Below are 27,730 nucleotides of genomic sequence, written 5' to 3' on the forward strand. Positions count from 1 at the left end.
TTAAGTCACCTGTGCCCACGCATAGTTATCCCTAATGCCTGGCTGTTAGGGTGCCTTGAGGAACAAGTTTGGGAACTTCTGGTCTAGTTAGGCTAAGTTTAACATCATATTGACCAAACATGTTGACAAACAGAAGCCCAGCCCCGACCTCCACAACATAACTTACCCTAGGGATAACAGCAGGTAAGCACTTCATTTTTTTGATGAATTTCTCAATACAAATATTTTGTAAATTTGTTGGATAGTATTATAGATTTTTGTTTGAATATTGCAATAAGCAATTATGATGAATAAAAAAAAAGGTGAAAAACCATCAAAGACATCCCTGTGATAACACTACACTGGGACATATTAACCACAGGTTGCCTGTAGTAACCAGCTCTGACAAGCCGAGCAGAATTGGGAACGGATGCCTGTGATCATCCATGTGTGCCAAATAAGATCACAGGCTAATCACAGGGCCGTATTTGTTAATAAAATCCCTCTCCTCCAAATATACCAACATAAAGTACAGTAGGTGTTTGGTGTCTCCTTTTCCATCTGAGGATAAGACAATAATGGAGATTGTGACCTGCACTGATTTTAGGAGATACTGTATCTGTGAAATATCCTGCAGGGGGCTATTAGTACATAGATACATAACATTTTGCAGAAATTATTGTTTTTCATAAAATTATACAGAAACTATCATAATAAATATGCTTTAAAAAAAAAAATTTATGTGGTGCTATACTGTAAATGTCACTTGCCAGTATTAAAGCATACTTGCCTACCTGACCCTCTCCATGAGGGAGACAATGCTCTGTTCCTGGACTTCCCTGGTAATGTATGATTGCCATCACCTGTGGGGAGCTAGGTAATTTGATAAGAAAGGTGTTTCACCACAGGTGATGGCAATCATACATTACCAGGGAAGTCCAGGAACAGAGCATTGTCTCCCTCATGGAGAGGGTCAGGTAGGCAAGTCTGTATTAAAGGTATGATCTAGATAAAGAATCATATTTATACGTTTAACATGCATTGTCCCAAACCTACTACGTGTGCTTTGATGCTGATGGCTTAAATAAAAGTGTAAATGTGTAATCCTCTGACAAGCCTTTGCTGTGCAGTTATCTTGATGTCTGAGTTTTTAGTGCAATTTAAAGCAGGTTCTATGGGATTACTAAGTAGTGCGTACAATTCAGCGTGTCACTGAGCTGGCGAGAGCACAAACTCCTCTGTTAAAAGTGATTACTTTGCAGAAGATCTTCTCTTCTTACTTTTATTTGCTGTTTCTCAGCTTGTTGTAATGTAACTAATTTGAAATAGTATGGCATTGAGATCCAATTGCTACACATTGGGCATTTAACGGTTGCCCAATACTGTATGTAGTAAATCAATTCTTTCATGCACCTATCAATTATTGAACTTGCCGCTCCTGGGTTTAGCGGCATATAGCAGGTAACCCAGGATGCGGTCATATGGTCAACCTAAAGTTGGTCGACAGTCATTAGGTTGACACCACTAGGTCTGAAAGGTTGACAGGTCATTGGGTCGACATGGGGTTTTTCACTGTTTTTTTTTGAGCCGACATATGCCGACAGGTGGTATTTCATGCCCTACCATCCACTAGAGAGTGGTGGGAGAATAAAATAGTGTGCCGAGCGTAGTGTCCTGTGTCGACATTCGGGTAAAAAACAGTGAAAACCCCCATGTCGACCTTTTGGCTGTCGACCTAGACCCATGGTAGCCAACTCCAGTCCTCGAGAGCTACCAACAGTTCAACATCCAGACAACCTAGCTGCTACACAGCTGCACTCATTAATCACTGACACATTTTAAAAGATCCACAGGTGGAGCTAATTACTTCACTTGTGATTCTGTGAGGAGACCTGGAAAACAGTAACTGTTGGTAGCTCTCGAGGACTGGAGTTGGCTACCCCAGACTTAGACCATGTCGACCTTGTCCCATAGACCTATGTTGATCTTTCAGTATGTCGACCTAATGACTGTCGATCAACTTTAGGTCGACCATACGATCCACACCCGGTAACCCCACCTATAGAACTGTTTGGGCAGCCAAACAGGACACTTTTTGCATGAAGAAATGTTTGCCCCTCCCCCTCATTGCTCCATTCAGCAGCATCTAGTGGAAGCTGCGGGTGCAAAAAATGTAATTGCCCACTATATATTCATATACTTTGTATACTATTTTAAAGTAAAATATGAAGTTAAACTCTTATTAGTACGTAACCTAAAGTATAACAATTCTTAATTTGTTTTCAGGCATAACTGAACAGGTAGCTGGCAGACTCCATGAAATGCACGATGGCTAACAAAAATTCCTCGCCCTCACCTGCCCGTTGGTTTAGGGTTTTAAGAAGGTAAGAACTAATACCTGGGTCATGAAATTAAATGGACTCCATGATAATCAATTACCCAATGTCTTCCCGTGTAATTTAGTAATCCTATTGGTCAGACTATGGACTGGACGTAATGGGTTGTGAGTCCTGTGGCCCTGCGGATGCAGATACAGGTGGGGTTGCCCACAGAATCATAGGCGAATCTAGGGGGTGGTCCGGTTGTGCACCGGATCACCCATTAGACCGCCGGCCGCCGCAATTTAAAGAAATGATAGCCGGGCAGAAAAGGGCTGTACGCTGCCCGGCTGTATAATCACTGGCTAACTTATGCATTGCAAACAAGCAGCTTGTCTCCGTCCCCGATACCCATTGACCAAGAGCCAATAGGAGCTTGCGGTCTGGCAGCCAATCAGGAGCGGCCAACAATACCACTAATGCCGCTCCTGATTGGCTGCCGGCCACAAGCTCCTGGCTCGCGGGAGTATTGAATGAAGAAAGATAGGGACGGAGCCAGTGGCGGGCTGGGGCAGGGTGCCACATCATGCTCCCTGGGCCGGTATGTACTTGGCCTGGCCAGGGCCGCCGCCATAACTAGGGGGGAGCTGGGTGCTGAGAGACCCGGACGTTGAAAGCCGCTGCAGCAGCAGCCACAGACTGAGTTTCCCTAACTATTTTGTGGTTCCGTGCCCCCGGCCGCCTGTAATAGCTGTGACCCCTGCGGCCCTCAACTTGGCCATCTACTTGTGTGGCTGGCTGTGCTGTGTGGCGTGTGCCCCTGTTAGGGTCTTCTGTTTCAAGTCCTGCCTGACCTATCTGCTCCTTCTCCTTACTCTTTTGTGCTGCCGCAGCACCTAGCATTGCTGCAGAGAGGGTTTTTTTCTTCTTCCTTGACTGGTGCAACAAGCATGTAACACCCCCCCTTCCACCATCAATGACAATGTAAATCCCCCCAAGGCAATGAGAATGTAATTCCCCATGGCAATAAGAATGAGACCCCTGGCAAGAAGCATGCAACCCCTGGCAACGAGCAGTATACCTCTGATAATGAGCTTGTAGGTATGTGGCAGTTATGTGATATAATATGTAATAGGCATTATTGTGTGTAGTATTTTTAATGGGCATTATGGTGTGTGACATTATGTGTAATTGGAATTACAGTGTTGGTATTATGTTTAATTGGCAGTACGGTGTGTGGCATTATGTGTAATTGTCATTACAGCGTGTTTTTTTTGTAATGGGTATTATGGAGTTTGCTAAAATGTGTAATGGGCATTACGGTATGTGGTCTAATGTGTAATACCACACCCCTTTTTGTGATGACATGCCTCCTTTCCATTGGACCACGCCCCTTTGGCGACACGCTGCTCCGCCGCGCAAAGGTCTGCCTTTCTTCGTTGTCTAGATCTGGGACCACCCATTACCATATTTCTAGATTTGCCTATGCACTGAATATAGGCATGCTGCTCATCCAGTGTGCATGTCTAATATGGTTAAAGATGACACCAGCCAGCCATCCTTTTGTCAGTGCATGCTGCTCAATATAATATCGTCAGCAACTGCATGCACCGCTGGGGACCTGGTGACATCATTGAACGATATCGTTGAACTATATAATTCAGTGTGTATGCACTATATCGTTTGTCCAGCAGCACCGCTGATATAGTTAACTATATGGGTGGTGCCGCTAATCACAAAGGGTGTACGGGGGTTTATTTCTCCTAGACAATTTCTTGCCCAAAATTGTTTCAGAACTGCTTCCTGTTGTACCTTTTATGTGCCACAGGTCAGTGACAAGTGAAGCAAGAAAACCCTCTGTCTCATCTGAGTGTGAAGAAATCCTGAAAAAGTCACGAGAGGCCTATTCCTCTGGGAAAACAGAGTCTTATTCATTTAGGCTGGGACAGCTACACGCCATGCTGCAGATGCTGGACGGACATGAAGCCGAGTTTGTAGAAGCACTGGAGAAGGATATGCACAAGGTGTGTTACAGAGCCCAGTCACCCCTTCTAAATCTGCCGGAGGGAGACTGGGGATAGACAGTGGTGGGCAGAATGAGCGGCCCGGGCCCTTCCCTCTCAGAGTGGCTAGGCCTGGGACAGCTTAACCCACAGCACCCCCTTGATGGCCTCCCTGATGCTATGGTTTATGACTTAGCCATGCAGAATGACAAATAGTAAAAAAACAAAACAAATAATTAACGTGATGCAAAAGTTAACAAGATGCTTACTATCTCTTGCAGCCCAGGTTTGAAACCATTTTATCAGAGATCACTGCTGTGAAAAATGAAGCCATTTATGCAATAAGTAACCTGGAAAACTGGATGAAGCCAGAACCTATCCAAAAGAGTTTGGTATGCTGAAGACTCACTACTGTACTGGTCAGCCTGTGGCATTTAATGTTCTTACTGTATACATGCTACCCCACCCATATGTATTCTTTCCTTCTTTCGTTCTCTATGAAGACGTCTCTCCTGGACAGCTGTTTTGTACAGAAGGAGCCTGTCGGTGTAGTGTTGATTATCGGTGGCTGGAGTTTGCCAGTGCAACTCTGTCTTATACCCATGGTTGGAGCAGTGGCTGCAGGTATGAGTTTCATGGCAATGACAAAAACCTACTTTTTGGGATATTTGAGCACCACCTCTAAAGAAAAGCAGTTGCTCTATGTGTTTACCATTAACATGCTACAGTATTAATAACCTGTGACTGATTTTTTACAATCAATGAGCATGCTTCATGCTTGTTATAGGAAAACCCCATTAAAGATGCTGAAATATATTTCTGGTATTGAACCAAAATCACTGCAATATATACTGCCTTCTAAATTATTTCTTTAAGCTGTAACCTCAAAAAAGACCATCATACATCAGTCACTGCTATAGTGACCTCTTTATTATTGAAGGTATCCTGCACTTTGGTCTTTTTTTTTTTTTTCTTTTTTCGATTGTTAATGTAATAATATTCCCTAATGCCGTTAGTGTATTTGTCAGGCTGTGCACCAAACCACATACAACTTGTGTTGTACTTCACTTTATATCTAGATCCTAGAAATCCCTTCATCTGGAACGCTTGTTTATCTTTCAAGTGCTAACTTTAATGTATGTATATATGTTGCGGAGCTGATGGGAGATGAGCCCTGTGTTGATGGAAGCCTGAGCCACAGACATGACAGATTTGGATTGAGGTTCAGACCAGACCAGAATAAGGTCCTTAATGTATTGTTTGATGGTCACTTTGATGTAAGAGAGGTAGTATAGGACTGGCCACTGCATTTAATCAAGAAGACGCTGCTCAACCAAAGGAAAAATGCAGCAAATACTGGCACCTTTATAATGTATGGGATTTGCCCTCACTCTACAAACCTTTGAGCTATTACAATGCTGATGTTTGAATTAAAGCAGAAAGCGAAGCTTCATCCCTTTATATACTGTGTGTCTGTGTAAAGTCTCTATGGCTATTTACTAGATTGCATTGGTTTTGTTTTAGGTAACTGTGTAATATTGAAGCCTTCAGAAACCTGTCCTCACACTGCGGACCTGCTGCATAAACTGCTTCCCCTTTATATGGATAATGTGAGTGTGGACTATAGTGTATGAATAATTGGGTTCCTCTCCATATGAATGGTATTACAGTATATACACCTACTGCCAGCTCACCGTAGTAAAGCCCCTGTAATACCATCATGCACCTAATCTTTGAGTCCACCACATTGCATACATCTGTGCTGTGTTTAGGAACAAGAGCACTAGTGAATTATGATCAAAACTTTTACTGGTATATGGTCGTTTGGGTGACAACGATAAGGTTGACATGCATTGGGTCGACCACAGACCGGTCGACATGGGGTTTTTCACCGTGCCCGAAGCATGGCGAGCGGGTGCGGTACACTGATACGGTGTCTGCATTGGCAGTGTCAACATTCAGGTAATAAAAAGTGGAAAACCCCATGTCTACCTTTTTTGACTTTTGACCTAATGACATGTCGACCTTGGTTAAAGTCGATCTTTCAGTGGTCTGCCTATGGCCCGTACTTCACCACACATAAACATTTTCCATAATCCATTGCGTAAATTGTCTTAAGTGTAGAGGACCGCAATCGCCCACACCCAAGTGACTGGACTTCTGAAAACCTCTACACTATCATAATAAGGTACCTGCTTTCTTTACGGATTCAGATAGCCCTTGCAAAGGCTAGCTCACATTTTCTGACATGCATACATTTCATTTTTTGTCCCTGAATATGAAATTCCAATATGTTCTGTCACCAAATTAGGGCTCAGCCTACTCATTGCTACATTGTTGTCATGGGATTTATCTGCACGCTTTTGTCAGCCCTAATATTGCTCCTTTCTTTTGTGAAATTGTGACTTTACTATTTCAGAACTGTTATCAGTTGATCTCTGGAATCCATTGTGACCTGTTGGAAGTACTAGAGAATAAATATGACCATGTGTATTACATAGGTAATGTATACATCCACACCCCACACCCCCCCCCCCCCCATCTATTTTGTGTAGAGAATATAACTAGAGCTGCAAGCTGTACTTAGAAGATGTGTCTTATTCTGCCCAATAACATTACTTTTTTTTGTATGCTGAAGGAAATGCTTAACCCATTCTTACTGTATTATGTTGGGGAGGTATACACCAAATTATGTTGGGGAGGTATACACCCATGATGATCACTGCTTTTGAAACTCTTAAAAGCAAACAAGTATGTTTTTCCTCATAGACCACTTAATTTTTTGATAGGTAGACTTGGTGGCACCCACCCAGATCCCTAGGCAGCTGCCTATATGGCATAGCCTTCCCTGGCTGTAAAACAGTGCGGTACTTATGTATTAGCCGGGTGCCCGACTACGCTGAGCTGACAACGTACCTTAGGCTACGTTGTCAGCGTAGCCATTGCCGGGCGCCCTCCTAATTCTGTATGTCACTTACGATGGGCGGAGGGGGGAGATCCCGGCGTGTGGCGGCGGATCTTCGGTGCACGCCGGGATTGGAAAAACCTATTTTGGCTTGTCCTTGATTTGTAAGCCCCTAATTTATATTAAGATTTCTAAATAATCAGTCCTTCTGCTAAACAGACAAATGCAAATCTGTGTTTCAGGGGACAGTATGACTGGCAGACAGGTGATGCAAGCGGCAGCCAAGCACATCACACCTGTATCCCTGGTTCTGGGGGGGAAAAATCCATGCTATGTGGATAAGACGTGTGATCTTGCCATGACTGCTCATAGGATTACATGGGCTCGTTTTGTGAATGCTGGTCAGAATTCCCTGGCTCCAGAATATGTTTTATGCCATCCTGACCTGAGGGACTCCATTATCCATGAACTGGATTTATGCATCCAGGAATTCTATGGGAAGAACCCACAAGAGTCTCAGCATTATGGACGCATGGCTAGTGCGGAACATTACAAGCAAGTAAAAGCTTTCCTGTCTTGTGGTCAGGTGGCCATTGGGGGGCAAAATGATGATGGTGAACGATACATAGGTAAAAAATGCAGCCATCTAACAAATGACAATGATGTTTGTGTTGCTGTGATTTGTGAAAAAGTTAAATGGCAAATGCTAGCATGAAGAATAGCCCAATATAACTTTGAATGCAAACACATGTAAAAAAGTATCTAAAAATTAACTTATATTGAAAATTTGAGCAAGGTTTTATACATAATTGCCTACCTGACCCTCTCCATGAGGGAGAAAATGCTCTGTTCCTGGACTTCCCTGGTAATGTATGATTGCCATCACCTGTGGTGAGCTAGTTAATTGAGAAGAAAAGGTGTTTCACCACACATTGTGGCACTTATACCATACAGGGAAGTAACCTTCGAAGTGCGCCCAATATGGTTGTCTCATCTGGTACATTTGTGGATGGGATTAAAACTACATGGACCTGACTGTCTTATTTGGACCCTCTCCTACACTGCAATCACCCAATTTTGTGTAATTTCTTCTACGATCCCCATGGCAGCCATAACATTGGGATGTATCCCTTTCCCCATAGATCAGACAGGAGTTTTTTCTCTAGGACCGCCCACCTTGGGTATAACAGCCTCCTCCTTAGCCTCAGTGTCTTTTTTTCCTGTCTCCGTTAGAGAGGACAGAGTAGGAGTTAGTTTATTTTACTTTCTAGAAGGGCTACCTCTTATCATTTGGGAAGGAGAGCATGTGAGGGGGACCAGATTTATCTATACCCCTACGCATAAACACCCGTTTATATGCCCAGCCAAAATACCTGCAGAAACGATGGCACCTGTTTGGAGCAAGGTATGCTTTCAGCCGGCTGGAATACATGGTGACCGCAGGGTGAGACGCTGCAGCTAACGGCGCAGAGGTACAGGCGCTGTGGAGAAGCAGCGTGGGTGAGTCAAGCGGCAGTCCTAGCTGTAAGCCGCGACTGCACGCTGCGGGGCTAGGCACTGTAGGGCGGAAGTACGCGGCGGCGTCTACTTCCGCCCAAAGCAACGCTACTGTGCGCACACAAAACGTGTCCCCGGAAACAGTGCAGGAAACGTCTGTTCCGCTCGGCCATCCTGAATGTGTCTGGCGCAGCAATGAATGGGTTAAGGCGCCATATTTAAACACAGCAGACAGCGCTGTGCAGGGCATCATGCTGGGCTGCAGAAACGATGGCTGAGATGGAAGTGCCTTCTTCCCCTAAGCTGGACAGTGCCCCTATGAGGTAAGCCCTTAGTGTTTTTGGGGCATTAGATTCTTTTATTTCTAGCTACTTAGTGTATCTATTATCTCTTATAGTGTGCCTACAGAAGTTACCCATGTGCCAAAGAAAAGGCTCTCTAAGAAGAAATACATTGAATCTAACTGCATGTCATGTGATAAGGTGTTCTCTGCAAGCCAAAACAAGTCACTATGTGAGGAATGTGAGATAAGACATAAGGAGCCCGTAAGAGAGGTGACAGGGAAATCTGAGCATACGGAGATACTAAAAGAATTGATGGCTTGGATGAAACAGAACTTTGTGTCTAAACATGAATTTGTCCAGTCACAGACAGCCAAGAGGTCCAGGTCTCAAGCGGGCCTGAGCCAGGAGGAGGGTTCATCTGGCATGGATGAACCAGCTAAGAATTCCACTGATGAGTCAGGAGAAATAGAGGAGGATAGATCCTTCAACCTTGATATAGTGGAGAGCGTACTAAAGAACATATACAAGGCAATGAACTACCAAGAGGCTACAGGTACTTCTACGGAAAAGGACCCGCTATTTGAGGATAGATCAAAGAAGGGGAGGTCCTTCCCAGTCAATAAGGTAGTAAGGGAAATAATCGCTAAAGAGTGGGTAAACATTGACAAGAAACTCACCCTTAGTAACAGGGTGGATAAAATGTATCCATATAAGGATGAAGAATTCATGGCGTGGTGCAAGATCCCTAAAGTAGACGCAGCGGTGGCGGAGCTCACGTCAAGGTCTACAATACCAGTAGAAGATGCAGCGGCCTTCAAGGATTCGATGGATAAGAAGGTGGAAACAGCCTTAAGAAAGGTACACACTGCTTCTTCAGGGGCGCTCAGGTCATCAGTCGCTATTGCTTCAGTATCCCGTGCTCTGAGGCTCTGGGCAGCAAACCTACATACGGATGTAGAAGATAAAATATCTAAAGCATATATCTTACGTAGTTTAGAGATTATGCAAAAATCTATTGACTACCTGTGTGAAGCGTCACTGGACTCTGTGTCGTTCGCATCAAAATCTATGGCAGCTGGAGTAACCGCAAGGCGAGCACTGTGGCTAAAGCCTTGGAGTGCTGACGCAAATTCCAAAAACAAACTGACAGCATTACCCTTCGAGGGAAATTACTTATTTGGGTCTAAACTCGACGCCATGATACAGAAACTGTCTGGCGGAAAATCTGTCCGGCTGCCGCAGGATAGAAGGAATAGGTTTCCCTATCCGGGAACACCTAAACCGTCCTTTAAGGACGCAAGAAGCTACAGGCCTGGAAAGCCATACTATAGAAGAGGGAACCCTAATCTTTCCCGTCAGTCCTTTCGCCAGCCTTACCGAGGAAAATTTCAGTCGGACAGAGGTGGAAGGCTATGACTATCCACTAAACATCAAGATAGGTGCAAGACTATTGAATTTCCCAGAGGTCTGGAAAAGGACGATTGGGGACAGATGGGTCCTGAATATAATTCAGAGGGGTTATTCAATAGAGTTTGCATGTCACCCGAGACAAGACCGGTTTTTGAAATCCAGAACACCAATATTGAAGGAAGAAAGAAGAGAGCTGAAAATAAAGATAGAACAACTCTTACAAATAAACGCCATAGAGGAAGTTCCCAGGCTACAACACAAGAGAGGCTTCTACTCGAACTTATTTCTAGTGAAGAAACCCAATGGAGAATACAGGACAATCCTGGATCTGAGGGATCTCAACCTAAATATAAAGAAGATAAAATTCAGGATGGAAAGTCTGTCATCCATTCTAACTGGAATAAAGAAGGGAGCGTTCCTAGCGTCAATAGACCTAAAGGACGCCTACTATCACATCCCAGTAAGCCGCTACCACAGAAGGTTCCTCAGGTTCGCAGTGTCAAACAGGCATTTCCAGTTTGCTTGCCTGCCCTTTGGGCTAAGAACATCTCCGAGGGTCTTCACGAAGGTTCTGGTAACCTTGATTGCAGAACTAAGGAAACAGGGGGTCCTGATTTGGCCATACCTGGACGATCTGCTAATCGTAGGAGATTCGGAAGTAGAAGTCCTACAAAGTCTAGAGTTGACACTATCAACATTACGGAGGCACGGCTGGGTGGTAAACGAAACCAAGAGCCACCTTCTACCAAGTCAAAATATTCAGTTCCTGGGGGTCCTGATAGACACTGTGAATTTCAACATTGCTCTATCACCAGAGAGATGTATAAGAATCCAGGAGATGATAGAAAAGGTCCTGTATTCAAAGAAGGTGACATTTCTCATGGCGGTACAATTGCTGGGCATGATGACGTCCTGCATAAAGATTATACCTTGGGCCCAGGCAAATATGAGAGGTCTACAAAGGTACCTGTTACCTCTGATCCGAAGAGGATACAGGGACCATCAGCTTATCACACTGAACGAATCAGTAAGAAAATCCATTCTGTGGTGGACAAGGGATCTGGAAAGAAGAAGGTCCAGTCTAGAGAGTCCGAGATATGTGGTAGTAACTACAGATGCCAGTCTAACTGGCTGGGGAGCGCATATGAAGAATGCATCAGTGCAAGGAATATGGTCCCTAGAAGAAACAATGAATTCCTCGAATGTAAGAGAACTTCAAGCAGTCTGGGAAGCAGTAAGGCTACTGAAGAATTACATAGTGGGGAATCATGTCAGAATTATGTCAGACAACGTCACGGTGGTCTCACATATAAATCATCAGGGAGGCACCAGAAGCAGAAAACTGATGAAAATATCACAGGATATTATGGTATGGGCGGAGAAATATCTTCTCTCGATTTCAGCAGTCTACATACCAGGAAGGAGGAACGTGGTAGCAGATTTCCTGAGTCGAAAGCTACTAGATCCGGGAGAATGGGAACTGAACGAAGAGGTGTTCAGGGAGATCGTGCAGAGATTCGGGGTCCCGGAAGTGGACCTGATGGCTACCTATGCCAACAAGAAGGTGAGGACATTCTGCTCAAAATATTATCATACCCAAGCAGCAACGTTGGATGCCTTCACAATCAGATGGCAATTCAAACTAGGGTACATATTCCCACCTTTTCCCTTGATAAACAGGGTGATAAAGAAGGTACAAGAGGACAAGGCAGACCTAGTGGCAATCCTACCATACTGGCCACGGAGGGGCTGGTTCTCAAACGCCATGAGGCTATCAGTACAGAAACCATGGGAGCTACCCAACAGACCGGACCTGCTGAGACAAGGCCCAGTACTACACTCAGAACCCGCGACATTATGTCTAAGGGCGTGGAGATTGAGCGGCAAATATTAAGGAAGCATAATCTCTCTTCACAGGTCACGGACATGATGCTGAAAGCCAGAAAAGATGTTTCTTCTCTAGCATACTACAGAACATGGATGAAATTCATTGAATGGGGGCAGTTCTCAGGGGACTACGGCAAGATCTCCACCGGAGAGGTATTACAGTTCCTCTTTGATGGATTTCTTTTAGGTCTGGCAACGGCCACCATTAAAGCACAGGTATCAGCTTTAAGTGTTCTACTAGACAGACCATTGGCGGAAGAAAAGGTGGTAAAGAGGTTCAGCAGAGCCATGAAGAGAGTCAGACCTCCAATCAAATCGATAGTAGCCCCCTGGGACTTGAACCTACTTCTGACAGTACTAGCCAAACATCCATTCGAACCACTCACGGACATTCCGCTCAAACTGCTTAACTGGAAAGTGGTTTTTCTCGTAGCAGTCACCTCTGCGAGGAGAGTGAGTGAACTACAGGCGCTGTGGATCGTGGAACCCTACCTTATTGTGTTCCCGGACAGGGTGGTGTTGAGGACACACCCACAGTTCTTACCTAAGGTAATCTCCAGATTTCACCTCAATCAGGAGATAACCCTTCCCGAGTTTTATCCAAATCCTCAGAATAAGGAGGAGGAAATGTGGCATAACTTGGACCTGGTGAGGGCTATCCATATACTTGGAAAGAACCAAGACATTTAGAACCTCCAAACATCTATTTGTAATTCCGGAAGGAATAAAGAAAGGAGGAGCACCTGTGAAGCAAACAATTTCTAGGTGGATAAGAGAAATTATCTTATTTGCCTATAAAGAGAAGAACAAGGTGGCACCTCCGATCGTCCAGGCACACTTGACTCGGGCAGTCTCCACATCATGGGCAAATAAGGCGAAGGCGTCAGTTACAGAGATCTGTAGAGCGGCTACCTGGTCGTCAGTCCATACATTCTCGAACCATTACGCACTCAACGTATCTACTGCCCACTTTGGGAACCATGTGCTGCAAGGAGCTATGTCAGCCGGACTGACATCGCCATAAGTAAATATAATACAGCTATCCCTCCCGTGTGGTTTACTTGGGTATGTCCCAATGTTATGGCTGCCATGGGGATCGTAGAAGAAAGAGCCGAATTATACTCACCGATAATTCCTTTTTCTTCCTAGAGATCCCATGGCAGCCACTTGTTGTCCTCCCGTGTTATTACTGTGTTTTTTCTCCAGGTTACGGAGACACTCAAAAGGCACTGAGGCTAAGGAGGAGGAGGCTGTTATACCCAAGGTGGGCGGTCCTAGAGAAAAAACTCCTGTCTGATCTATGGGGAAAGGGATACATCCCAATGTTATGGCTGCCATGGGATCTCTAGGAAGAAAAAGGAATTATCGGTGAGTATAATTCGGCTCTTTCTTCTATGGGGCAACCTATTCCAAGCTAAGGGTAATCTTACGCAGTGCGCCCAAGATGGCTGCCACACCTGGTATTTTGATAGGGTGGAATATTCAACTCGTGGAAGTTATTATCCAAAATGCCTGCATTATGCTTTCTGTGCTCTCAAGGTTTTCTCTTATGTCTTCGTGACTTATCAATTGCTGTACTACCCAAATCCTATGTATTATGTGCATTGTTTTGATGTGGTCTGTAAAGTGCCTTGAGTCCTCTTGGAGAAAGTGCGCTATAAATAACTTTCCTACTAATGCACCGTTAGTTTCAACCATATTCCACAAGAATAGAAAGCCGTATGCAGTATCCCCATGAGTTATGAGGCAATTGGTATTTTTCTTTTATGTAATGATATCACCGTAAAGTCCTGGAAGAAATCAAGAAAGAAATACACCACCAATTATGGATAACTAGAGAAAGTGTTGCTTCCCCCTCCCTCTCATACACTCCCCATAAGTATTGGTACTGTACCTTCTACTCCTCATTCAGTGGTTATGAAGAGATTAAATCCTAAACACATTGACTTTAGTCTGCAGACCTTTGTTACCCACGGGAGCTTTGTCTTCTCATGCATGTGCTAAAGTTGTCTCTTTGGAAAAGGATTTTTTGAATCCAGATCGATGATTGACAAACAACTCCTAAATGAACCTCCAAAGTAGTACTTGGTTTTGCTTGGTAGATCATTTTCATTCTTAGTATTATTTATTTACAGTTTCTTTTATATAGCGCAGCAGATTCCGTTGCGCTTAACAAATGTTGACAACACTGAAAGAACAAACTGGGTAAAACATACAGACCTAGAGGTTGGAGGTCCCTGCTATAGGGAAATAGGAGGGAAACACAAGGACAGGCACCAGTATGGTAAATTATGAACCTGATTTATTCAGTTGGCTTGGCATGATGTCTCTCTGGGTGGTGGTCTCTGTATCTGCAGGTGCTTTCTCAACTGGTAGATCTATAGGATTGGTAAATTATGACTTTTCAATTGAACCACAAGTTTCAGCTGTGTAGGTCTCTGACCAGGGATTCACTGGGAGTCTTTGTGGGTGCCATGATAGTGCTTTGGTCTGAGCAAACCCTTCCTTCTGATTACCATGATTTCTCTATCTTCCATAAGGGATACTGGGATTCACTTAGTACTATGGGTATAGATAGGGACCAAAGGAGCCTGTGCACATAAAACTTTAAACAGGGTGTGCTGGCTCCTCCCCTCTATGCCCCCTCCCACAGCTCAGTTTAGAAAAATGTGCTGTTAGGAGAGGATGCACATTCTGGAGCTCCAAAGAATTGTCTGTATTTGAAACTTTTTATTTGGACATGCAGCATGGCTGCGACATGGGAGCTTAGGGTGGGAACAGATACCGACCTCCTTAAGGTGCTGTTCCGATCCCGCTGCCAGAACATGTTCCGAAATGGGTAAGTGTAGCGCCTGGCATTGCACCACAGTGCATGTGTCTGAAACAGTCTGAGTGGTGAGCAGTATCCAGGGACCCCGCTAGGGGGAGGTACCCCGGTTAAATTTGTGTGACGCAGGAGGGCATACGGACCCTCTCTGCGGGATCCCATAACCCCCCTGAGGAGACTGGCAGCTTTTTAAATAAACCATGACCTTCGGGCAGGGTTTCACATGTTATATATTTGCCATAAATATTCTACGTAGCTCTGGTGCCATTACAGGGGGCGGAGCTACTTTAGAGCGGGATCGGCAGTGACTAATTGCCATTTCCTGCAAGAAACAGTGTGCAGCTTGTTCTGGCTCCTCCAAAGCACTCCGGTCTAAAGATTCACTGGTACAGGGATGTTAAACTGGGGGAGAATCCTTTCTAAGGGCTTGTTTCACTGGTATATCCGTGTATATTCCACTGATAGCGCCATTACATTCCCACTAGGTCTGTTTGGCAAGTGTGCTGGTTTCCTTCCCTCTGGGTCCCTTACACGGCTGGGGCTGGAGCAGACTTTGGTCTGGGGCAGACTTGATTTTACCCCCTGTGTTTTCACAGTGTGTATATCTGTGTGTGGGGGTGGGGGTGGGGGGGGGGGCTATGATGCAGCAGATGTCTCAGCAAATAGCTTACAGGTGTCTGTGGAAGGTCTGCAGAAATATGACAGACTGGTTGCTTCTTCCCCAGGTGGTAATGCACCACAAAAGCGCAGGCTTTGACAGGTTGCCTCTGGCTCTGAAGAGGAAGGTGAGGAGGTGGAGTCTGTTTTGGAAGAGGTTTATCCAACTCTGGGCCTCAAACCTCTTATTGTGGCCATCAGAGTGTTTCATATCCCTGCAGAAATCCTTTTTTCTTTACAATCCTTTTTCTTTTGTCACCTCTCCTGATTCTAAGGATTTGGATGATCTTTTCAGACAAGCATGGGCATCCCCGGATAAAAAAATCCTGATTCCCAAGTGTCTAGTGTCCATCTTCCCCTTTGCTCCAGAGGGCAGAGGGTTCTGGGACATCCCACCAGCATTTTTACAAGGTGTCTTAGTGTATCTCTGTATTCTCCTGTTAGGAAAGTTGGTTGTGTCCTATGAGGCCATTCAATATGAGCATTTCAACACCAGGAGTTTGCAAATGGATCTCCTGCGCAAATATTCAGGCTCCCACATGCATATGCATAGGATGATATAGCTCTCCCCCCAAAATTGGGTCCTTGTAATGACAAATTTGAGCCTGGAGAGCTGTAACCCAAAGGGTACAGTTTCAGGGCATGGGGCCAAGCCACGAGTCTCTCCTTCCAATCATTTTCCTGGCACTTCAGGCGATTTATGAGGCTCTGATTCAGTCCTCCCATCTGCTCCTAAATCAGGCGATTCAGGTGCAGTCTGACAATGCTATGGCAGTAGCGTAGGTCAACCACCAAGAATGGACAAGGAGCAGGGCCTGCAGGCAGGAGGTCTCCAAAATCCGCCTCTGGGCAGAAAAGCACGCAAGGGCCATATAGGCCATTTTCATTCCAGGTGTGGAAAACTGGGAGGCAGACTGTCACCACGACCTGCACCTGGGGGAGAGGAGTCTCCACCCACAGGTGTTCCAGCTGATCACTGACCAGTGGGGTTGTCCGGACATAGATCTGATGGCGTTCTGGCTCAAAAAGAAGCTGCAGCTTTACTGGGACAGGACCAGGGACCCCCCCCCCAGGTGGTGGATGCACTGTCAACGCCTTGATCATACCAGCTGGTATACATATTCTCTCCAATTCTCTTAGATGTCAATTCTGATTGCCCCGGACCGGCCACAAAGGGTGTAGTACCCCTATCTTCCAGGCATGTCGGTGGACGAACCTTGGCCTCTTCCACTGAGAAGGCATCTTCTTCAGCAAGGGCCATTCATTTATCTGGGCTCATGACTGCTTTGTTTGTCGGCTTGGAGGTTGGGTGGTGGCTGATCTTAGCTAGGAACAGTATTCCGGGAAACGTAATCCTCCAGGTTTGAGCCGCTGGACTCCATTGAGGATAAGTTCCTTACGTGGAAGGTGGTCATGCTTGCGGCCTTAGCCTCTGCTAGACGGGTCTCCACATTGGGAGCTTTGTCATGTAAGTCCCCCCTTTTTAAAGATTTTTGAGGACAGAGCAGAGCTCAGGACTTGACTACAGTTTTTTCGCCTAAGGTGGTTTTGGTGTTTCACCTTAACAATCAGATTTGTCATTCCAGCATGGTCTGGTTCAATGTACATTTCTAAATCTTTGGACGTTGTCCGTGCTTTTAAATATTTATCTTCAAAGGATAGCTGGAACTAGGAGGTCTGACTCCCTTTTATGTGTTGTATTATGCTTACAATAGAGGTTGTCCTGCCTCAAAGCAGTCAATAGGTCACTGGATACGATTGTCTATTCAGCAAGCTTATTCTTTGGCGGCTTTGGCTGTTCCGAATTCTGTTAAGGCCCACTCTATTAGATCTGTGGGCTCATCCTAGGCGGCTGCCCATTGAGTCTCGAACATACAACTTTGCTGAGTTGCTACTTGGTTTGGAAAGCACACGTTTGTTAAGTTCTACAGGTTTGATACCCTGGCCAAAGAGTATGCCCAGTTTGGGCAAGTGGTGCTGCAACCATCTCACCATGTTCCCGCTCATTCTTGAAGCTTTGGAACATCCCCATAGTACTAAGTGAATTTCCAGTATCCCTGGACAGAGAAATTAGGATTTTATATATGTACCGGTAAATCCTTTTCTCTGAATTTCTTTCTTTCCTCTCATAAGGGATACTGGGCACAGTATTTACAGCATTTTAAAAGAGCAATGGGGGGATTCCTCTTAATATTCAGTTAACATTAATTATACTGATGCCATATGCAACCATGGTCACTCCATACAATTGATACTATAATATTTTTTATTCTGAAAATTCACCCAAAAACCATAAATTGACTCAATATTATACATTGCACAGTTGTGTGTTTTTTTTTCTTTAAGGCCAGTTCTTGCATTTAGAAAGTTAGTGGCTATGGTCCAGTTTCTCCCACCTAGTGGACCCCAACTTATTGTGAATTGTGACTCGTTATTTGGAAAATTAAAATCTGGTTAATAGGTCAGTAAAGTATGATCCAATTTTACTCAAGGATTATTACACATGGGCCTATCTGGCAGGAGGAGAAGGATACATACTGTAATTTGTGGATCAATGCTATAGGGCACCAGTGATTTTGGATCGGCAGCCTGAGTGATTTCAGGTGCTACGGACATATGACTGTGCATAGTCAGGGCAACTAATGTGCGTAGTTTAATTTCATGCACTTTTCAAAACCTCCTTGGGTACTTGTGTAGTTTCATGGCGCCATGAAACTACACAAGTACCCCTCCTTGTTTTTACCTGTATCCAATTTTGTAGCTCAACATGTGCTTGAAATCTGTTTCGATCTCTGACCCTGTAAAAATAAGTTGTATACTGTAAATAACTTTCTTCAACACTCCCGGTATCTGCTTATTTTTACACTTTAGCCCCTACAGTTCTGATCAATGTGAAAGAAAGTGATCCTATTATGCAACAGGAAATTCTTGGACCAATCCTGCCCATTTTAACAGTACAATCTTTGGAAGAGGCTATCCAGTTTATTAAACGGAAAGATCGATCATTAGCTGTATATGTCTATTCTAACGACATGCAGGTAATTACAATTTCATCCTACTATTTTTTTTTGGGGGGGGGGGGGGGGGGGGGAATTGTTAGAGAAAATATGGCCGTTTAAGTAAATCTTTAACTTATTTTTTCTCCCCTCCAATTTTAGGCAATTACAGACGTTATGCATAAAACTTCTAGTGGAATCTTTTGCTCAAATGACAGCATGGTACAAAGTTTGTATACCAGATTGCCCTGTGGTGGAGTGGGTGAGTTACATGTGGAAGTCCATAGATTGGCACATGCTACAATTCAATTAATAGATTTAGATTTTTGATAGTCATAGAATTGAAGCTAAATAAGGACCATGGATTGTAATCTTGTGATTAAAGTCTTATTCTACAACTCTTACACTGTGCATGCACACACTAGTATTAACCAAATGGTTGAACTTGGCTTCCCTTAGCCGTAAGCACCCGGATATGACTTGTGTAGTGAGGATGGAAGTGCTTTCATGCCCTAAATGTAGGCTTTATATTACCCCCCCCCCCAAATCGGGGTATTTTTTAAGGTGTTGTGGTGGTGGTATTATTACAGGTTGAGTATCCCTTATCCAAAATGCTCGGGACCAGGAGAATTTTGGATAACGCATTATTCCGTATTTTGGAAGATTTTAATATTTCAATGATGTATTTTGAAGTATCTTGCATTTATGCTGTATAAACACATAAAATACACACAAATATACTTTATTTGTTCAAAAAACAAGGTTTCAAAACATGAAACAAAATTTGTGTATATCTCAGATAGTGAATTTGAATGGCAAGCAATCATTTTCTTGTACATATATAGTGCCAGTTACAGGGCCGGTGCTAGCCCCCGGAGCGCCCCAGGCCGGGGGGTCGCCCCGGCGCCCACTGCCGTGCTGTTACCGGGGGGGGGGAGGTGAGGGGGGTGGATGATGCGGCCGCTGCGGGAGGTGGGTGGATGATGCAGCCGCTGCAGGAGGGGGGGGGGTGGAGGATGCGGACGTCTGGGGGGGGGGAAGGGGGAGCGGTGCGGCGGCAGCTGCCGAGTTTGCTGGGGTTGGGGGGGAAGCAGCTCACCTGCCAGTTGCTGTGTCTCTCCGCAGCGGTGTTGGGTGGGTGGGTTGTCAGAGGTGACAGGGGGAAGGTGTGATGCATCGGCAGCCGACGAGGTTGCTGGGAACCCCCCCATCCAGGGGGGTTCCCAGCTCCGGACTACCGCCCTCCAGTGGCCGGCGCCCTAGGCAAATGCCTAGAGCTGCCTAGTGGTGGCGCCGGCCCTGGCCAGTTACATGTCATGTCCTCAGTGATGCTGTTACAAATGTCCCCAGTGAGTTTTTATCAAAAAAAAAAAAAAAATCTTCACTTTCTGGAATGTATGGTTTTCGGAATAATTTGGATACGGGATACTCGACCTGTATTATTATTATTATTTATTATTAATTATTATTATCATCAAGGGCATGCTTTGCTCATGCAGGGGGACTCGCTCTCATTCCCTCTGCATAGGTTGCTATTCCCAAGAGATCGGGCCTGGCCAATCTGCGTCTAACATATATGTGATCCAGTCGCACAGGATACACTGTTTATGTTAATCTGTACCATATTGGCAAGAAGGCCCCCTATCTGTAATAATCTGAGTCTAGTACCTAGCAAAATTCAGGGGTGTGCTCCCACAGGGGCAGATTTATTAAGCTCGGTGAAGTGATAAACTGTCTGGTTTTTATCACCAGCCAATCAGCTCCTACCTGTCATTTTTCAAACCAAGTCTGTAACTTCACAGTTAGGAGCTGATTGGCCGGTGATAAAAACCAGACATTTTATCACTTCACCGAGCTTAATAAATCTGCCCCTCAGACACAAAAATATCAATCTTTTGGTTGGGACAGGAAAGGTGTGTCCATATGTGGTGCACCACAAGAAGACTAAATACACAAAAAATGTAACCTTTTATTAGATGGTTAAAACGGCAAAATATATTAAACATACAAACATGCTGATTACATTTTATTGACTGGACATATGTGTGTATTTCCAGTCAATCAAATTTAATCAGTGCTCAAATGTATTTAGCCCTTGTAAGGGCTCTAATGTACTATAATAATTGTATGCAGCAGGTCTAGGTCTGTAGTAGGTGTTTGGGCACACTCTGAAACTTTCAGCTCACATCGGTACTTCCCAACACCGCACAGACCGCTCCTGTCACACAGTGACTATTGCACGCATTAGCTTATTACAGTAGTTTCAGCCGCACCATACAGAAGAGATATATCTCACGTATATGATTCACATATAATTATTATTGTACAGCAGCAGTCCGAGAATGTATCAACATGCGAACACAGTAACCATTTGTCAATTCTGACCGATTATAGCACACGTATTATTGAATTGTAAACCGAAGTCTCAACCCTCCAAATAACCAATTGGTAACTTACCAGGGGCTGGCTGGCAACTTTTATCCTGGGGGGCTAGTCTAGAGCACTGGCCCATAAGTAGCGCATAAGTGGCCCATAAGTAGCGCATTGTTAAATGCAGGTTTTTAAATAAAAAAATTAAAAGCCTAATATATTATGCAGGGGGACTAGTGACACTACCCCCTGGCCTAGCACATTATTGTCATGTGGCTCCAGGTTAACTGAGATTTTGCGCAAGTGCAGAAGCTCCGATTGTGGCAGCCGAGGTTTTGTATGTATCAGCCCGGCTTTGTAGGAGAATGGCCACTGAGAGAGGTGCGGGACACGGCACACTGAAAATGTGCCTGGCTTCCCACCATCCCACTCCGCCCCTGCCACAGGCTGTTCTCCTGCATAAATAACGATCTGGACACCACAGGCTGCTCTCCTGCATATATAAAGAACAGGACACCACAGGCTGCTCTCCTGCATATATAAAGAACAGGACACCACAGGCTGCTCTCCTGCATAAATAAATAACAGGACACCACAGGCTGCTCTCCTGCATAAATAAATAACAGGACACCACAGGCTGCTCTCCTGCATATGAAAAGAACAGGACACCACAGTCTGCTCTCCTGCATAAATAAATAACAGGACACCACAGGCTGCTCTCCTGCATATATAAAGAACAGGACACCACAGGCTGCTCTCCTGCATAAATAAAGAACAGGACACCACAGGTTGCACCCCTGCGTAAAAGACAGGACACCACAGGCTGCTCCCCCTGTATAATAATAATGCCATGATGCCACAGGCTGCTCCCCCTGTATAATAATAATGCCATGATGCCACAGGCTGCTCCCCCTGTATAATAATTTGTGTCATGGCATTACTATTATTATATTATACAGAGGGAGCAGCCTGTGGTGTCATGGCATTATTATTATTATTGTACAGGGGGAGCAGCCTGTGCTGTCATGGCATTATTATTATTATTATACAGGGGGAGCAGCCTGTGGTGTCATGCCATTATTATTATTATTATACAGAGGGAGCAGCCTGTGGTGTCATGGCATAATGCCATGACACCACAGGCTGCTCCCCCTGTACAATAATAATTATGACACCACAGGTTCCTCCCGCTGTATAATAATAATGCAATGACACCACTGGCTGCTCCCTCTGTATAATAATAATGCAATGACAATACATGCTGCTCCTGCTGTATAATAATAATTCAATGACACCACAGGCAGCTCTCCTGCATAAATAAATAACAGGACACCACAGGCTGCTCCCGCTGTATAATATAACAATTGTAATGCCATGACACAAATTATTATACAGGGGGAGCAGCCTGTGGCGTCATTGCATTATTATTATACAGGGGGAGCAGCCTGTGGTGTCATGGCATTATTATTATACAGAGGGAGCAGCCTGTGGTGTCATGGTATAATGCCATGACACCACAGGCTGCTCCCCCTGTACAATACACACCCTCATACATACAGACATACATACATTTATACACCGCCACCCTCATACATACATGCGATTTTACCACCACCACCCTCTTACATACATATATACACCGCCAGCCTCATACATACATACATACATACATACATACATACATACATACATTTACACTGCCACCCTCATACATGCATACATTTACACCGCCACCCTCATAATACATACATTTATACACTGCCACCCTCATACATGCATTTATACACCGCCACCCTCATACATACATTTATACACTGCGGCACCCTCATACATACATGCATTTATACACCGCCACCCTCATACATACATACATACATACATTTACACCGCCACCCTCATATATGCATACATTTACACCGCCACCCTCATACATACATACATACATACATACATTTATACACCGCCACCATAATACATACATACATACATTTATATACCGCCACCCTCATACATACATTTATGCACCGCGGAACCCTCATACACACATACATTTACACACCGCCACCCTCATACATACATACATACATACATACATACATACATACATACATACATACATACATACATTTATACACCGCGGAACCCTCATACATACATAAATTTATACACCGCCCTCATACATACATATATTTATACACCACCACTCTCATCCATACACTGCCTTCTTCATACATACATATATCCATACATACACTGCCTCCAACACTATACATATACAAACTCTACCCCAACAACATAGCTCAGCTTTCTCTACAAAATCTAACCCCCCCCCCCACCCCCCCCCCCCCCCGCAGCTTTCCTGCGGCTCCATTATCCATACATGTTTAAATTCCGCCCCTCCCCCCCTAACACAACCCCCGGATACCCTGCCACATGGCCAGCTAAAAAACGGTAACTTACTGATAGATGATCATTGGCACTTTCAATTCTGCCGCGGGCTCTGTTGCCGATAGTCTGCTCAGTGGACCTGCTGCATTCGGGAGGGGAGGAGGATGCCGTGCATTGACCGCATGAACTGCAGGGAGTGGGGGGGTTTGGTGACGCCGGGCGTCCTCCAAATGTGGAGAGGGGGGTGTGATCCGCAGGTCGCGGCCAGCGGCTGCCCGCTATGCAGCCGCTAACTATGTGGGGACGGCTGCCCGATCACTGCTGCCTACAGTGTCAGTGATCGGGAAAAAGCGCACTGCTTCTGCGACAGGGGAAAGGGCCGGGGAGGGTGATGGAAGAGCCGCAGCTCAATAAGGAGACTGGAGATTGGCCACCACTGATCTATGCAGTCAGAGGAGGTGGGGCCGCCTAAGCACCCAGACTGCCGCTGAGCTAAGGTGTAATGATGTGTGGTCCGGCCGAATTGTGTGGGCTGCGCTGGTGCGCTACACACCAGCCTGCATTTAATGGCCAATCCGCCCCTGCTTCCTCCAGTCTCTGCTGACGCGTGGGTGGGAGGCGACATCGTCATGACGTCCCCACCCAGCGTCTACGGTCTGCCACTGCCGCTGGGGATAAGAGGGAACAGGCTGCCGGGGCCCTCCTCCACGTAGCCGTGGAGGCCGGCGGCCATGTTCCTGTGGCCGGAGACATCATTTAAAAGACCACAGGAACATGGCCGCCGGCAGTGAAAAAAAAAACAGGTAAGGCGGCCTCGGACACGGCCGCAGTGGCGCGTTTCGCAGCACACCAGCCAGAGCGGCCTGGGGGGCAGATGGCACCCTGCCCCCCGGCCCAGCCCGCCCCTGTAACTTACAGTATATGATAAACAGTAGTGGCCTTATAATCTGTCACTAATACTGTAGCAGGACCTGCTGGTACCAACTACAGGTACTTAACTACACAAGAGTGACAGATATAAGCAGGTTGCAACATTATCTCACTCAAGCACAATATTGCACAATATTGCTTCACAATGTTACCAACACTCCAAATTGGTTAAACAAAGCAGGGCCGTAACTGGGGGGGCTGGGGGGTCACGCGCACCGGGCGCTGGAGGTGAGGGGCGCTGTGAGGTCCGGTGACAGGTGTGTGGACGCTGTAGTGGCATGTTACTTTGACTCTGTCAATTCAGCCAATCAGCGTCCGGCAATCAGCGTCCGGCAAGTCTTTTTGAAGTCATCAGCGCTTCCCACCGCAGCGCTAGTAGGAGACGAGACGGACGAAGTCAAAGTAAGATGCGGCTACACCATCAGCAGCATGGGATGAGGAGGAGAAGGGCAGCAGCCGTGGCGGTGAGAGGACTGTGCGGGGAGGGGGGGGTCTCCGGCGCCAGGGACAAGGCGTCATTTGGTCCGGTCCCCCCTGTCAGCTGCTAACTAAGCAGCGGGGAATAAACGCTGTGCGCATGCGCACAGCGTCTATTCCCGCAGCCAGGGGGCTGGGGGCATGGCTAGAGGCTCACAGAGCCTCTGGGTCATGCCCCCATAGCGGCAAAATGGGGGCGTGGCCTCGCGGGAGAGCAGCGATTATAGGCCACACCCCCAAATTAGGCCACGCCACCCCCCGAAAATTTCGGCGCGCAGCAGCATCACTGGGGGGGGGGGGGGGGGGGCACCAAATGACTGCCTTGCCCCAGGCGCCGGAAACCCTAGTTTCGGCCCTGAACAAAGACAGCCTATTGAGGCGGACTATTGAATTGAATTCTATTTAGGACATTGAGCAGGGTTTGTCCTGTCTAGACCTCTATAGATCATATATGACACACTGAGCATTAAGCACGATAGAGACATAAGCTGTGTACACACGGGGGCGATAGGGGCTGAAATCGCTGGAAATATGGTCGCAGGCGACCATATTGCCAGTGATGGGAGTGTGCCCCGGCGATAAATCGCAGGGTGCGCGCTCCCGTTTTCAGCCCCGTTCTAATCGCTGGTCACAGGAGCTTGCTCCTGCAACCAGCTGATTACCTCTGCGGCACCGCCGGCAGAGGTTCCCTTTCATCAGCGACCATCTCTGGTCGCTGAAGAAAAGGAAAAACTGAGCAATATATGGCTGAGCAATATATTTTCCCCGTGTGTACGGGGCTCTGGATTACACACACGGCATCCCCACACGTGCTGTTTTAACACGCACCTTTTTCACTTGTTTTTTAATATATTTCGCAGTTTTAACCATCTAATAATAATGGTTACATTTTATTATGGATTTACTCTTCTTGTGGTGCACCACATAAGGACACCTCTTTCCTGTCCCAACCAAAAGACCAATCTGCGGCTCTCCAGCTATTGTGAATCTACAAGTCCCAGAATGCATTGCCACTGTTTTGCTAATCGAGAATGCTTAAATTGTGGCAAGGCATGCTGGGATGTGTAGTTTTACAACCGCTGGAGAGCCACAGGTTGGCCAGGCCTGCAATAGATAATGATGCCCAGTGCCTGATGGCAAAGGTCCTTTTTGGACAAGAGGATCTAAATGCTACCATTTTCATGACATTTTGCGGGTGATTCCGTAGTGGTTGCAGCTGTTACTTTATGCTAACACTGTGACCAATCAGTGTCTAATTGAGAAGCATCACAAATCTGCATACAAAGATGCACAATCACCATACCATTGGATATTGCATCTGCAAGCTGTTAAAGATAAATTGATATCTATGCCCCAGTATTTTACTAGCAGGATTATTTCCGCCCCTCACATTTCAAATACAATTAAAATCATTCAATACCCATACTTTGCTACAGTTTGAGATGTTTATAATGGTGTATATACTGTAATCGCGAAAATTAAAGCCGCGCAAAATATTTCCCCCCCCTACAGGGGTTCTATTTACAGCAGGTACAGTAGTTATTCGCAACATTTTCAGCTTGCGAAATCCTTGATTTTCTTTATTATCGCGAAAATTACTGCTCCCGAAATTTAAGTGCTAATACAGTACTCCACACCCATGGAATTTGTTTGCAAATTTAGGATTCCTGCTTATTACAAGGGAGAATTCCATTATTAGCAAGTGCTATTGGAACAACAGCGCCTTGCTGCGACATATATCCCAAATAATCTCTTCCACCTCATGTGTCATGGAAAATGAGTGATGTTAGACTACTGGGTACTTTTTTCCTAGAACGCCGCCCACTAAGCTATTTGCTTAGTTGGATTTCTGCGCAGGGAAATCGCATCGCGTGGCGTGTGATGCGATGCAATTTTTTTTCATGTAATATTAGGTATAAAATAATGATTGTATGTCATAAAATGAGGTTTTACGCACTTCCCCACTATCCACGCCACCCCGAAGCGTGGCGAGCGCAGCGGTACGCGTCCTACGACTTTTCCATACCCCCACTATCCACCTCAGCGTGGAGTTGATGTTATATAATGTGGCGAGCGCAGCGGAATACATGTAAAGTTATCCGCGTCTCCTTGCGGGGCTCAGTGTTGAATAGGCTTCAAGCATGGTTGAATAGGCTTCATATCTGGGCAGGCAGGTATGAGTTTGATTATCTTGATCTATATCTGTTCACTTTCTCATTTCCATAATCCCCTCTCTTTCCTTTTCCTGCAGGGATTAGTGGTCCAGGGATCTATGGTGGCAAATTCAGCTTTGACACCTTCTCGCACAGCCGTGCCTGCCTACTGCGTAACACTTCGGTTGAGTGTGTCACTTACCTGCGCTATCCCCCCTATACTGAGAAACGGCTTCAACTCATGCAGTGGGCCAGCTCTCTCTCCAGGACTAACACATGGTGTCAGATTTTATAAAGATCTGTGACTTAAGAAATGTGAACATTGCCCGGATCCTTTGCTGTTCAGATAAATGCATTCAATGTTCTATGTAGACATGTGAATGTATTGGACAATGGAGAGATGTATCTAACCTTCTCTGGGCAACTGCTCCACTTGTCCTCTGTAGATTTGATACATCCCAAGCATTGCCCCTATTTACTTTTTTAAAGATCAAATATTTATCTGGTTTTTAAAAGATGTGTAATTGGACAAAAAATTATTTATTACAGAGTAGTAAATGTAACTCTCTGCATTGGTTCTGTGAATTGTACATTGGTACATTTTTTTTACATATGGTTTTGTAAATATATTAAACTAGTTCTAAAATCA

At 45.4% G+C, this 27,730-nt stretch overlaps 1 protein-coding gene across 1 annotated transcript; it reads left to right on the forward strand.

Moving 5' to 3' along the window:
• On the forward strand, positions 1–27,730 carry LOC146007666 (aldehyde dehydrogenase family 3 member B1-like). Its single transcript, XM_083146171.1, has 11 exons — positions 1–183; positions 2,266–2,363; positions 4,126–4,321; positions 4,582–4,692; positions 4,804–4,924; positions 5,825–5,910; positions 6,720–6,801; positions 7,448–7,834; positions 18,639–18,805; positions 18,926–19,025; positions 27,180–27,730. The coding sequence occupies exons 2-11, from the start codon at positions 2,296–2,298 to the stop codon at positions 27,374–27,376; spliced, it is 1,515 nt and encodes a 504-aa protein (XP_083002297.1). The 5' UTR covers positions 1–183; positions 2,266–2,295; the 3' UTR covers positions 27,377–27,730.

Source organism: Crinia signifera, chromosome 1 (assembly GCF_055691185.1).
Source record: "Crinia signifera chromosome 1, ASM5569118v1, whole genome shotgun sequence".
In the NCBI taxonomy this organism is placed as follows: domain Eukaryota; kingdom Metazoa; phylum Chordata; class Amphibia; order Anura; family Myobatrachidae; genus Crinia; species Crinia signifera.